The sequence below is a fragment of the Microtus pennsylvanicus genome, chromosome 4 (genome assembly GCF_037038515.1).
Source record: "Microtus pennsylvanicus isolate mMicPen1 chromosome 4, mMicPen1.hap1, whole genome shotgun sequence".
Taxonomy (NCBI): Eukaryota; Metazoa; Chordata; class Mammalia; order Rodentia; family Cricetidae; genus Microtus; species Microtus pennsylvanicus.
The window spans coordinates 105,350,704-105,364,510 of record NC_134582.1 but is presented as its reverse complement, the minus strand read 5'-3'; the positions used below and the strand labels follow the sequence as shown (position 1 = coordinate 105,364,510).

Below are 13,807 nucleotides of genomic sequence, written 5' to 3'. Positions count from 1 at the left end.
AATGTTGATAAAATACAATACAGAGAAATTAGAAAATAAATATGTGCTTGAATACTGTGGTCCTGTCAAATTGCACTAGAAACTTCATAGTAGCCCCTGCTGGTTTCTTCACTAGTGAATGCTCGCACACTGGGAACGCGTGCTCGGGACCAGCTGGGGCCCACAGGCAACATCTGGAGTGCCACTACAAATAAGCTGTCTTCTAAGAATAGGCTTAGCGGGGCATGGTAGCACACACATTTAGGAGGAAGAGGAGAATCAGGAGTTTAGGGTCATCCTTGGCTATGTACATCGAGGCTAGCACGGGCTACACGAGTGTTTCTATATATGTGTGTGTGTACTTTATATATAATTATATACATTATATACACACAATATGACATATAAATAATATACTATATATAAAAACATAAACTTAAGAAATCATCTATTTTGAGCAAGGAGTAGTGGGTCACACCTGCAATCATAGAACTTAGGAGGCCACAAAGGATTGTCTTGAGTTCAAGGTCAGCCTGAGCTAAAATAAGACCCATCTCAAAACCCCAAACCCATTCTGAACTAATCCTCTCAGAACAACAGCAGCAAATGTACAGTCCATAACTAACAAGGTTCATTTTAGACATGAGGCTGAACGTCATCCACCCACAGGTTTGACCTTCATTAAAGCTGGACAAGATCTCCGAAACTGCTCACTTCTGCCCCCTGTCGTTCAATTCTAATGCATTCCAGAGTGACTAGAAGCAGCAGAAGAGGAAAGAAACCATGCTCCTTCCTGGACCCCACTGTGCAGGGCCAGCTCCCGCAGAGTTGGCACTCCTCCTGGCTCCTGCTCCTGACACCAGCACTCACCAGCTTCCGATGGCTGCTGGAGAGTGCCTCCAGGATTTCATCCACGATGCGGTCAGACAAGAATGAGGCCACTGTCAGCTTCACCTCACTATGGACACCAAAGGGGAGAGAAGTTTTTTAGCTTGTGTTCGGGGGAGGGAGGAGCATGCACCTGCGAGGTCACGCCAATGAAGCCAAACAGGATTCCGCTCCTGTCTCTGAGAACGGAACAGAAGACTATGAGAACTAAGGATTACCGAAATAACCCTTAAACGCTGCCGTAAACACACAGATAACGGGCATCCATTGCCAATGTCAACTTGTCTCTGAGCTTGCAGCATGAGATTTAATGGTAGAAATGGAAAACACCTGGATAAAGACAAACTCAATAGGGACCACGTGTGCCCTGTGACACACTGCAGCTCCTGACACAGACACGAGACTCAGATGGCAGAAAGTTCAGAAAGTCTAGTCTGGCTGTTAAACCTCATTACCACTTCAATATGCACACAGAGCACATAGAATGTTTTCATCAATGCAACTGGGTCACACTACTTCTGCCTTCACTCAGTATGCTAGGCATGCCAAAAATCCATAGAGCTCCACCTTCTGTAATAGAGGTTATTACGATTTTCAGTTTGGATGCCTCTCAATCTGACCTCAGACAATTCCTCAGAAACAGAAAGAGGCTTAGAATTTTTAAGTAGCAGGCTCTGATTCCTACCAGATGGCTCCTTCTTTAGCCATTCACAAGCTCACATTTCAGCCATTCACACGGATTCACCATCCATGAATTGCCCTACTCCAAAGTGTAAGTGTACCGGGGTCCAAGTTTCGGGGGAGAACATTAGGAAGTCAATCACATACCTACATTCTAGAATTGTCTTATGAGCTTAGTCTGCGTTTGAAGCCAACAACTTTTATGTTTTCAGAACAGACAAATGAGCTGTCAGAACAAAATTACTTAATCGTAAAGTCAAGGTTGAATGTGTATTTGTGCAGCAGGGAAATCCCTATAACCTAAGTGTGACGATTTCTACCGAGACTTCCCTACTCAGGAAGATTGCTGCTCGGGTGCAGAAGGAAGGGGATTAACTCTGATACTTGTGTAAATCTTCAGGAGGATTCTTCAATACTTTTTCATGAAACAAAGTGTCACTGATATTTGATTATCTAATATTCAATTATCTTTAAAGCTGGGGGTGATGGCTCACAATCAGAATCCCAGGACTCAGAAGGCCAAGGCAGAGGAGAGCTGTGAGTCAAAGGCTGACCTAAACTAGATGCTGATGATAATGAAGATGATGCTATGCCAAGAACAACATTTAGTTAAACACATCAGGGATCTCCAGGTGAGACTCACTCTTGTCTCCTACCAAAAACAAGGGACAGAGTCCTACCCGAGCTTCCAGAGGATGCTGGAGTCTGGTGGTAACAAGTATTTCCCAATTCTCATTAGCCATGCCTGAGACTACGTCTCTAACCCTCTAGGCATGGTACTTCACATCTCTCTTTCTCCTTCTCCCAAGATGGGGAGGGGTGGTTTATGAACTCCAAAGTGTGTACAAAGTGAGGCTTACAAATCCCACTGTTGTTTGATGTCTCTGGACTGTTCTCTCATTTGTTGCTGGGGTCACTCACCCTGTGTGACCTCTCATACATACAAATGTGCCTGCATTATCTGTGAATGTACACGAGTTGCCAGGGCTCAGCTTAAGGCATGGCAAAAAATTCAAGAACTGAGTCTATGGACGTAGAACTAATTTACCCATGCGAAGGAAGGTGACTGTATTCGGCAGAATTTGCTGATGAAAACAGAAGTGGATGGGTTTGGAAGAGGGGTAGGATTAGCCAGAGAGTGGAGCAGGAGCAGTGGTGAATATGGGGGAACGTCATGCACAGTGTGGAAATATCATAATGAAAGCCATTTTTATGCATAATGATGTGCTAATATGAAAATATTTTTAAGAGGGACAGAAAAAAGGAAAAGAACTTGATACCACAGAACAGACATCAGCACACGTTGTATTGGTGACTGGACTACTGCCGTGAAAGAATACTGGCTAATACGGTTTTCATCCTAATATTTAAGGGGGATATTTAATACTTAAACACACCACATTTCAATATTTATATTTAAAATACGTGATACTTAAATATTTATTTTCAACAACAAAGCTGAGCCTTACGTAACAGTTTGTAAGCACAATGTGAGGACTGAAATGAATAAACTCAAAAATCCTCATGCTTCTATAAACTCAAAGTTTTTTTTCTCTAATTTCTCAGATTTTTCAAATTGCTTTAGACTTTATCCCAGTAAAGAACAGGAACTCATTAAACCAATAGGATGCAAAGCCGAGTCACCAGTCTGAGGCCATCCTGAGTATGGTTTACAGCCCAGAGACTCTGGTTGGCTGGCTGGTTTGCTCTGGTTGGGGCCATTTAGCTTCACTGTTGTGGTTGTACTATTCCTAGCTCTTCACAACTGCTAGTTTTCTTGCTCATCTAAATATTTTTATCAATATTCAGAAACAGGTAAAAGGGGAAAGTTAAAATGTCTTGCTTCCAGCCATCTCATTCCCTAAGGAAGAAGCATAAGGAGGATGAACTGAGTATAATGCGGTACTGATCGATGAAGCCAGGGGCCTCAACATGAAAACTCAAGGAAGTTTGTAACTACATCTTCTACATACTGAAATCCTGACTTACTCCTCAAGCCTCTCCAACAGATACCTGCAGACTTCAAAGTTTGCATCCTAACCTGGGATGAAAATACAGTTCATTTTAGTGATTTGAGGGAGGAAGACTGTTATGAGTTTCAGGCTAGTCTGGGCTACAGAGTGTCAGAAAGGCCTGGACTATAGATTAAGGACCCCTCAAAAAAAAAAAACCCAAGAAACCAAACACTAAACCAACAACAATACCAAAACTGGCATGGAGGGAGGGAGGACAGAAGGAGGGGAGGGAAATATTCTGTCTTTAAGCCAGTGACTTAGAAAGTGGAAGATAAATGCTGGAATCACAAACTAGGAATTACAATCGTGTCTTCCCCTTATATATAAACTCCTTAGAGAGCTGCAGACTCTGTGCTCTTAGGTGATGCAGCTATAAGACAGTCAGACTCTTACTTGTGTGGACAACCTATGTTTATGTACATCACTTGTGTGCACAGCTATGTTTACAACCTTCTCAGTCTGTTAGACACATCTCAACACACTCCTCCCTGATGATAAAGTCACCAACACTGTTGTCCTCCCCACAGCCTGGACCGTGTCTCACACCCTGCAGCTCCTTCAGCTTAGTAACACAATGGACATACCTAATTTTGTTAAGAATGTCAATTCCAGACTGTTCCAAGAGGACATTTTTAACAAAGGTGCGTGGGATGGAAATCTTTTCGGTGCTGGCGTGGATCAGGTCTTGTCGGATGTGGGCTTTTTTCATCACACTGGGGCAGAGGTTCTCAGCGGCATCCACCATGGATTCAAGCAAACCCTGCAATGCAGAAGAGGGTGGTAATGACATAGCCAGTGGAACACTCAAAGTGTGTTACCCCAGCCCTTGGAGGGCAAGACCCAACCCCCTGGAGCACAACCAAGGGCTCCAGATAGGCTGCCTAGGAGATTTATAACCGTGGGGCGACTGGTGAGCTCAAGTGACCACTTTAAATCAGAGACTTGGCAGAAACTGTGCTTCGCACAGGCATCTGAACAGAACACGAAGCCATGGATGAGAAGAACAAAGCATGCGAGTATCCACCTTTTACAAAGCAACTTGCCACAGCAGACGGAGCCCCCAGGTCCCAGAAAGCCTGCTTGACAGATACAAACTTGAGAATTAGAAGTCCCTAAAATAGGTGTGTGATTTCCTAAATCACACAGACACCTCTAAATTATAATGAACCATTCAATAGTTCCCCCAAAACATAACAGCAGAAAAACAACAAAATCGCCGAAATGACTGCCAATTTTCTTTCTAAAGAGAAAAGCTTTCATATTAGGGAAAACAGTAGTTATAAGCAACATGAATAACAACAGCTGAGAGCATCTACAGAGAACCCTAAAAACAACCTCAGAAGCAACAGCCAAAACATGCTTTTTCACAGCCCTGCAGCATCTGAGAAATTATACCACACACCCCACCCTTCCAACATCTGTGCAGACGGACGGGGTAGCTGCTCAAGGGATCTTCCTTCGCAGGTGAGGAATGTGTGCACTAATGTTAAAAGATTTGCCAAAGTGGGTGGTGGGATTGCTCTATGGAAAAGACCCAAATTTGAAATGGAGCTTCATAATAAAATTATCCACCTATAGCCCTAATACCAAGTGACAGAGCAAGGTGGCACTTCACTCTACAAAATAAATCGCAACCAGGATGCTTTTTAGTCCACACAGTATCTTGTAAATGAAGGCTGATTCTTTAGTTTACAAATAAGGAGAGTGGGGCTCAAAGGAGGTTCAGTGACTTGTTCCTTCTTTTTCCTTTAAAACTGTAGTTTTAATCATGTAGGCTGGGGATAGGTAGGTGGGAGAAGAAGGCATAGGATCTCCTGGAGCTAAAGTTGTAAGTCGTTGTGAACGGCTTGTTGTCGGTGTTGGGAACTGGGCTTGATCTCCTGCAAGCATAGTTCGTGCTCTTCCTTTCTGAGCTTCGTCTGCAGCCCCACCATCTCAGTTTGTCTTGATGAACTGTCTTCACTGCATCCTCCTGGAGCACTGGGCCCAGCTGGATACTGCGTATGTGTGGGGAAGTTTGCTGGCATTGGTTCACTGCCTCCTAGCTTTCTTAGGTGCTGAGCAGCGAGTGACCAGGCTCCACCCAGGGGTCCAGAGAAAGAGGAAGTTTTCCTCCCATTGGACTCTGTTGGTCCTTAGGATCCCCCACCCCTCCTGCTCTGTGTTCACTGGGCTTCTTCAGTCAGTCTGCCAATCCCCAGTTCCCGACATTCTGTAATGTCACCGTCTCTCAGTCTCTTTTCCCTAATTCTGGAAAGCTAAGCCAGGCTGATGTGAACGCTGGGCCCACCCCGGTACTTTCCTGACACTGTTTTCATTCTGTTGATCTCCGTGTTATTGTCTTCAGACGACTCTCAGTGAGCAGGCCCTGACTCTGAAATGTGACAGAATTCAGTACCTTTAAGACAGTCTCAGGGTGTGTACTGTAAAATAACCAACACATCCATCGGGTGTGAGGAAACCTATACAATATCTGTAAAACAAGCAGGATTGACATCTTTAAGATAGTGGCCACCCTTTTGCACTTGGTGGTATTGAGCTTCTGGATGGCAAACGTAATATCCATACCGGAGTGGTCAGAAACTGTTTTGTCTTTTGCTTTGGAGACACTCAGTATAGGGTTAGGGATGTAGCTCAGTGGTAGAGGATCTGTCTCAAATGTTCAAGATCCTGATGTCAACCCAGTACTGCAAAACCACAGCAACTGCAGCAGCAACAGCAATAGCAGCAGCAGCAGCTACAGTAGCAGGAGCAAAAACCCTTAACACAGAAAAAGAACTCTCCTGAATAAAGGAAGATCTGACTGCACGGAATTGCTCTTGAACCCATCAGGCCTCATATCCTAAGTGAATCTGAAATTTACCAGGGAAAACTTTCACCATTTAAGTCTGAGGAAAAGAAAGCAAGGGCTTTCCAGACCCAAATAAACATGTTAAAATGTAAGGCCAGAAGGAAAAAAAAAATCAGACTTTACATTAAAACATCCAAAATCCATTTGTTGTCTATGATTTTAAGGAAATCAATGCATTGCATGGTTTTTATAAGGAGGAAAATTGGCAGGACAGCACAGGCCTTTAATCCTTGCACTGAGGAGACAGAGGCAGGTGGATCTCTGAGTTGGTGGCTCAGAAAGCCTAGGCACAGAGCAGGAGCATCTATATTATCTCAGGCCTTTTAAATGCAAATGTATCTTATTTTGGATATTTGCACCCTAGTCCCTCCTAAGAAAAATTACCCAGAATCCGTTCCAGCTGCTCTAGGCAGTTTTGGGGGAAACCGACAGCTAAGGTCAAGGAAGTCTGTGGCTCAGACAAGATGAAAATGCAGCAACAGCTGGAAGTTGTTGGACAGAAAGGGACCTGTTACCGTGTTTTATGGCAGTTTAAATGACAGCCATTCTTACAGTGGATGCTCTAACGGGAGGAGAGGGAGGAAACAGATGGAAATAGGCAATTTCCAATAGTAAAAACACAGGGCTGGTTGTGTAGCTCACTGATCAAATGCTTACCCAGCAAGCATACAGCCCCGAGGCCAAGCTCTAGCATCATAAATAAATAAATACTTATGCTCTACTTTGCTGTTAAGGAAATAAAATTATACAATAGGTTGGTTTTCTTTTCTTAACCCATCACATTAAAAATGTTACAAGTGTCACGCTGTACTCGGTACTGCTAAGAATACGATGAACAAGCAGTTCCTTGCACTGCTTGACATGTTTGCCAATCCATACAAAAGCATACCATGAGCAACCCAGGAATGGGACAATTACACACATTTACCCTAACAAAGTTCATCAGAAACTAGACTAGGTACATATCTGCAGCAGAATTGATGCAGCCATTAGAAATACTTTCTCACTACTAGAACTGCACTTGTGATAGTGACTCTGGGTGTAAACGGTTCCTGACCCTTTTCATGGCATCCTCACAAGGACATAAGACGGAGTACCTAGGTAGAATTCGATGTAATTTCTGTCTCAGTAATTCTTTACAAATTTACTGTTGAAATTACTCAAGCATTTCTCATTAGCTTTTTGTGTTTTTCTGTTTGTTTGCTTGTTTTTTATAGTAAAAAATAAGTTAAAAAGTTGCTTATTATTAATGTAAGAAAGTATCTGCCTCGTACAGGCAAATCATTACAGGCAGATCCTTGCTCAGGCAGATCCTTGCACAGGCAGATCCTTGCACAGGCAGGCCATGTACAGAAGGATCCAAGAGCAATTTGCTACCATGAGGTCTAACGCACTGTTTTTTTCTGCCTCTCTTTGTTCAGTACAAATTCAAATAGCCACGTGTAAATAAAATCCACACACTACTTGAGTGTGTCTATGGGACGTGCAGTGGGAGATGGATTAACATCTAAGAATCCAAGCATTTTCTGCCTTATTAGCTTAATTTTCAGAGTGCAATTAGCATATTGTAAAGGTGCCATTTGTTGGCACCCCAGCTCCTCCACTTGCTGCAGAAGCTACATTCTCAGAAGGAAAGAGATTAAATAATTAGAGAAACTCAAAGGACTTCAAGGCATCCTTGAAAGATAAAAATCCTTCTGAATGGGAAATGTCTCTGGGAAGCTGGTTTTTGAAATTACCTTTTAGAAAAAGCTGCTTTTAGGCTACCCACATCCTCTAAAGTCTTAGTCTTTCTTCAGGCAGTAAGGGAATAGCAGATCTCTGTTCATTTGTGTGGCCTATAGTTTCATCCTAAATAAGTCTGTTGATCCATCCCTAATCATGCCTCTACTTATTCATGTCAGTAGCATGGCAGTACTCAAACACAGTCCCCACCACGTTTTCCACTTTCAAAATCAAATGCAAGTTTCCCAGAGCACTTTATTTTTGGAGTCCTCTATATGGAAATCATCCCTGCCCCCCCCCCCAACAGCAACAACCAATCGTATTAAGTGCATTTTGAGACTTGTTATCAAAAGTGAGACTAACTATGTAGGAAAGCATTCTGAAAACACATACACCAGACAAAGATGTCATACTGACTTCTACCCCATGTGTTTACCCAGTTAATGTAAGCACCCAGGCACACACTACATATATACTCACACACATACACGTGCATCCTATAAATCCAGACAGCTGTAGCATGGAATGCTATCAAACAGTTACATCATCACAAATTCATGCCCCAGAATAATGGGACCCACAGACCTTCAGTTGTTCATCGACAACTCTTGTGACTTCTCCGGCCATTGATTCCAGGGTCTCCTGAATGGGGCTGGATGACAGGCCACTGGCCCCTGTCCAGGAAGCTCCGCCCACGTGGTATAAATTCGGTAGCAACTGTAAGAAAGGTGGAAAGTAATCTCGTTGTAAGAACAAATATTTTAATAATAATTAAGACCACTGTGGAGTTATGGAGAGGTAAAGAAATATACTGGAGACCACCGATCCTCAGCCAAAGCCGCAGATGGTAAATTGAGGCCCAGGCTCTTTATTGGCATTTGTTCATGTTCATGAAACGCAGCAATGCTAGCATATCACCGCAGTGACACTGGCAGACAGCACAGCCATTACTGCCACTCAGTAGCTCTGAGGCCGTGGAGTTGGTCAGTGTCCTTTGGACATTCCTGTCATTGTCTGGGGTGTGAGCATTAAGCTACTTTCATCATACTTTGTCACCAAGGATACTGGTAATGCCACTTCCTTTCAAATACCAATTGGTTATCCCATGATTCCACTCAATTCTGATACTCTCTGCCTAGCCTGTCAGATACCATAAGAACTCAGACCTATGGGGCTATGCCACTTCATTGCCAGTCACCAATCCTAGGTCATCGTGGGTACTTCGGGAAAACTGATCATGAAGTCAAGGGGTCCCCGCCACCTAGGCCTCAGGTTCAGTGACCCTGCTGCAATGCCTCACTAATCTGACCTTGCTCTCCTCTGGTGGGTTTCCAGCCAGGTCCAGGGGTGAGAGCATCACCTGGGCCTAAGGAAAAGGACTCTACAGAGGCTTGGGGGAGAGGCTTCCATGTCATCTTCAGATGTGCCAGTTTCCAAGCCCCTTGATGGCATCAAACAAAAGTAATCTAAACCCCTGCTTTAAGATTCCCTCGAAGCTGCATTAGAGGCAGGTGGACGACGTCACTGGTCACGGGTGACTGACCCAGTCTTCCCATTGGCAGGGGCTGTGGATTGGACAGAGGAACCAATGCTCACCCTGGGGTTGCTTCCTCCACATCCGCTCACTAAAACGAACGCTGTTACACTGAAAGCTTTGGTTACCAGTGGAGAAAGACGCTACTGTCACCTCTGTCACTCAGAATGTCCCAGGGATTTTAGAGGTTCTGGGGCAGGATGCAAGGACAATGGCTCAGTATATATTATTATTTCACCATAGGACCATTTGACTAGTAAGGGCCCTCACACGACATGCAGCAAATGTAATCCTGGGACCGGTAAGATGGCTCAGTGGGTATGTACCACCAAGCCTGCCAAACTGAGTTTGATCCCAGGGACCTACACTGTGAAAGGAGAGAATAGAGTCTTACAAGTTACACTTTGACTTACACACACACACACACACACACACACACACACACACAAATGAATGCAAGTTAAACAACAATGAAACAACTAAATAAAACTACTTATATGAACTAGGTAGTGGTGGTGCACACTTTTAATGCCACTTCGGAGGGAGAGGCAGGCAGATCTTTTAGTTTGAGGCCAGCTAGTCTACAGAGTAAGTTCCAGGACAGCCAGGGCTACACAGAGAAACCCCATCTTGAAAAACAAAAACAAACCAAAACAACAAAACCCTACTTATATTACCCTAACAGCAGAAGAGTCCAGGTTCTGACTCATACTGAGTCTATTTTCTGTTAAGTCACACTTTGGGGGGTAGAGTCTTTGTAGACAGTTTTTCACCATGCTGCCCAGGCTGGCCTCGAACTTGCTGCAACCTCCCTGCCTCAGTATCCCGAATTCTAGGATTACAGTGGTGAGTAATTTAGGAACCAGATTTCACCACAAAGGACGTGTCCTGTCTCAGGTGGCAGGAAGTGCTGTGCCCTCAGTTACTCAGCTCTCAGATTTATACTCTGAAACGCTTGCCAACTTTCCTCCTTACTTTCAGTTGCTAGAAATGGGCACAGGTACAAACCGGACGAACACAACACAGATTCTCACAAAATTCCAAGGAGAAACTCACCGTTTTAGAGTTCTTAGCATCACGCATGAGCTGCTCTGCTGCCTTTAAATCCTCCTGAATAGCATCGCCCCCACAGGACCGCAAGGAGTTGAGGTGATCCTGAACCTTCACACATACCCGGTCAATCATCTGGGCAAACCAGAGAAGCATTTGAGTCAGTACAGAAAGGAAGGCACAGAATGGACAATAAAAAGTCAAGAAAACAACGCATGAGGTTGAAAACTTCATGCTGCCATCTTCCAGAAGGGAGGTTAACCAATTATTAAATCAGTCTAACTAAACATGCAAGCAACCAAAGGCACATTAACTCCAGGACAAGATATAAGGCATTTTGGTCTCTTTTATCTCTTAAAAAGAAGACTGTGTAGTGAATCATCTTAATGATTCAAATCTTATAGCTCCCAGTGATGTTCTGCTAGATGGCGACTCTCATTAACTGTCATCAAGTGCCCCGTGTGTGTCAGACAAAGGGAGAGGTGCTGGAGACGCAAAGCAATGACTTGCAGTGCCAAGACTAACGACATGACAATAGAATGCTGACAAATGCCAGTTGGTCTCAATTATATCGAAACCAAAACAGTCTCTGGAAATCAACTGTTTAAAAATTCTATTATATGAAGTGTGTCTCTTTATAAACTGAGAACCACCAAAACATAGAAGCAAGTTGGGGTGACTGGAGGTGTAGCTCAGTTGGGATAATGCTTGCCTAGCAACCGTGAAGCCCTGGGTTTGAGTCCCAATACTGTATAAACTGGGCATGGTGGCACACATCAGATATCCCAGCACTTGATGGTTGGGACACAAAGGTCTAGATGTTCAAGGTCATCCTTGGCTACAGAGCGAGCTGAAGAACAGATTGTCTCAGTCACTAAAGGCGGGATGTGTCTTGTCCTATTAGTGTGGGTGACGATTAAGTTAATGTCATCCAGTGTCTAGCCCAGCATCTTTGCCTCACAAGCCATTTGTACTTGAATCATTTTTACTGAGTCCAGGATAGACGTAGAGAACACAAAGGAAGTAGCAGAGCATTGTGTACACAATTGCAGTTGCAGACGGTTACAGAATCTTTATTTTAAATCTGCCCTGGGGCAGACCTGCTCGTGAGTGACCCAGTTCTCCCATGGGAGCGGGTGTTACATGGAATGGACATCCCTGGCTCAGGGTCTCACTCTTGGTCCTCACCACCCCTGGACCATGGGCTGCAATAGCCTCTATTTTTTTACAGTCTGCCAAGTGTGGGTATGCAGCAGGAAAGGAAGTCAGAGAACAGACTCATCTCAAGTAAATAACAGTCACGGTGCTTCCAAGACCTTCCTCTGGCATTTTCATCACAGCTAAGCATTGCTTATTTTATGGTCCTGGAAAAAAATGTTTAGCTAGGCAGCTGGAAGATGGACAATTTAAAATCATCCTCAGCTACAAAGTCAAGTTCAAAGTCAGTCTAGAAAACGTTAAACTTGTTTCACAAACACTAAAATATAATAATAATAATGACAATAGTTGGGTTGGCGAGATGGTTCAGTAGGTAAAGGTACACGCAGCCCAACCTGAGGAACTGAGCTCCATCCCTAAAATTCATATGACAAAGGAGAAAATTGGTCCTTCAAGGAAGGTGCCCTCTGATCTCTATTGGGAAATGCAAGGCACACAGACAGTCTTACCTCCTACTCCCACATACAAACAATAGATAAAATGAAATAAATGCATAAAGAATGAAACAAATGAATAAAAAAAAAAGCAATCTATAAGTGTCCTGCCCCATCAGGTAAGTCAGTTGAATCAACAAAGTTGTTCTCTTTTTAAAACTAAATTACCTTTTTTTTAATTTTGAATAATTTGATATTGTGTCAATAGAAAGCTAAAATCTCCCTTTCTTCTCCTACAAATTCCAAAACATCAGAGCCTTCACCAAAAAGGGGATCTGATTCTTTGGGTAGAAATTGCATTGCATGCTTGATGCACTGGCTTCAATCCCCAGCATTACAAAATGAAATATAATTGTGATCATTTTGCAGGCCTTGTAATCCCAGCACTCTAGAGGCAGAGACAGGAGGATCACCACCAGTGTGAGGCTAGCATGGGCTACAATAGCAATTTGCAGGACAGACCCTAAGGAGAGGGAGAAAGTGTGTTTTCAGAACAGCACAATAGACTTAGATGCTGGCCTCAGAGCCAGGGTCTTCTGCTGCAGTGCTGACTCCCCTCTTATCTTTCCCTTTATGAAGTCAGGCTCACAATGTCTGTTGGGGCATTATAAAGGCAATCGAGGAAGACAGCACCTCTCAAAGCCGCTATCCTGTTGACGAGGGCCCGGGAAGAGCAGTGCGATGCACACAGCAGCCATTCTGCTGTGAGATTCCCAGGCTTTATTAAGTGACGGTCTTGAGCCCCTCACAGGAAAATTTTGTGAAGGGTTTCTCATTTCGCCTCCACTCCCCACCTCCAATCTGTGCTTCCAGGCAGGGCTCGAATACTCTCTGCATTCATTCCCACATGCCCAGCAGAGTGCTGACTCTGTGCTTCTAAAACTCTCCATGATGGACATAAATCTTTACCCTTCAAACTGGCATATTGATCTAAACAAAAATGGTCATCAATAATTCACATCTCACTGAGAATGATTTTCTAATTTCAGAAGATAATCAGACACACATCTGAAGCCACAAAAGATCAACCCAAGCGGCCTGTGGAAACAGCCCAATAAAGTCAATCCTCTCCACTGATACTAAAGTGCGTGCCATCAGCGTTCACCGAGGAGAGAGTGTTTAAATGAACTCCACAAAAATGGTCTCCACATGGAACAGTTTTCAAAGCCAAAAGGAAAATAAAATTTTAGTTCTTCAAATGAAACAAATTCATATTATAAGGGCTCATCCAAGCATTTGCTAGACTCTAACAAAACCAAAACCATTTGGAGTCTAGGCGGTGTGAAAGGCAAGCTATTTACTTAAGATGATATAGGGGAAAGTGCCAAGTTAAAACTTAAGGGAGGGGGGATCTAGGTGTTTCATTATCATTTTATAAGTCATACCCCTAATGTATATCATTGAAAACATTTACAGGAGGAGACAGCAAAAA

The 13,807-nt window shown here is 43.6% G+C and overlaps 1 protein-coding gene across 10 annotated transcripts in view; it reads right to left on the bottom strand.

The window, feature by feature from the left end:
* Carmil1 (capping protein regulator and myosin 1 linker 1) overlaps positions 1–13,807 on the bottom strand; it is a 261,760-nt gene that overhangs the window by 43,685 nt on the left and 204,268 nt on the right. For all 10 annotated transcript variants that reach the window (XR_012910397.1, XM_075970038.1, XM_075970042.1 and 7 more), the window contains 4 exons: positions 10,730–10,858; positions 8,725–8,856; positions 4,148–4,323; positions 850–937 (listed from right to left, as the gene is read on the bottom strand). Coding sequence is in view for 9 of the 10 variants with exons in the window: in XM_075970038.1 (XP_075826153.1) it covers positions 850–937; positions 4,148–4,323; positions 8,725–8,856; positions 10,730–10,858 (525 nt within the window). In the remaining variant the exon portion in view is untranslated. The remainder of the gene's footprint in view (positions 1–849; positions 938–4,147; positions 4,324–8,724; positions 8,857–10,729; positions 10,859–13,807) is intronic.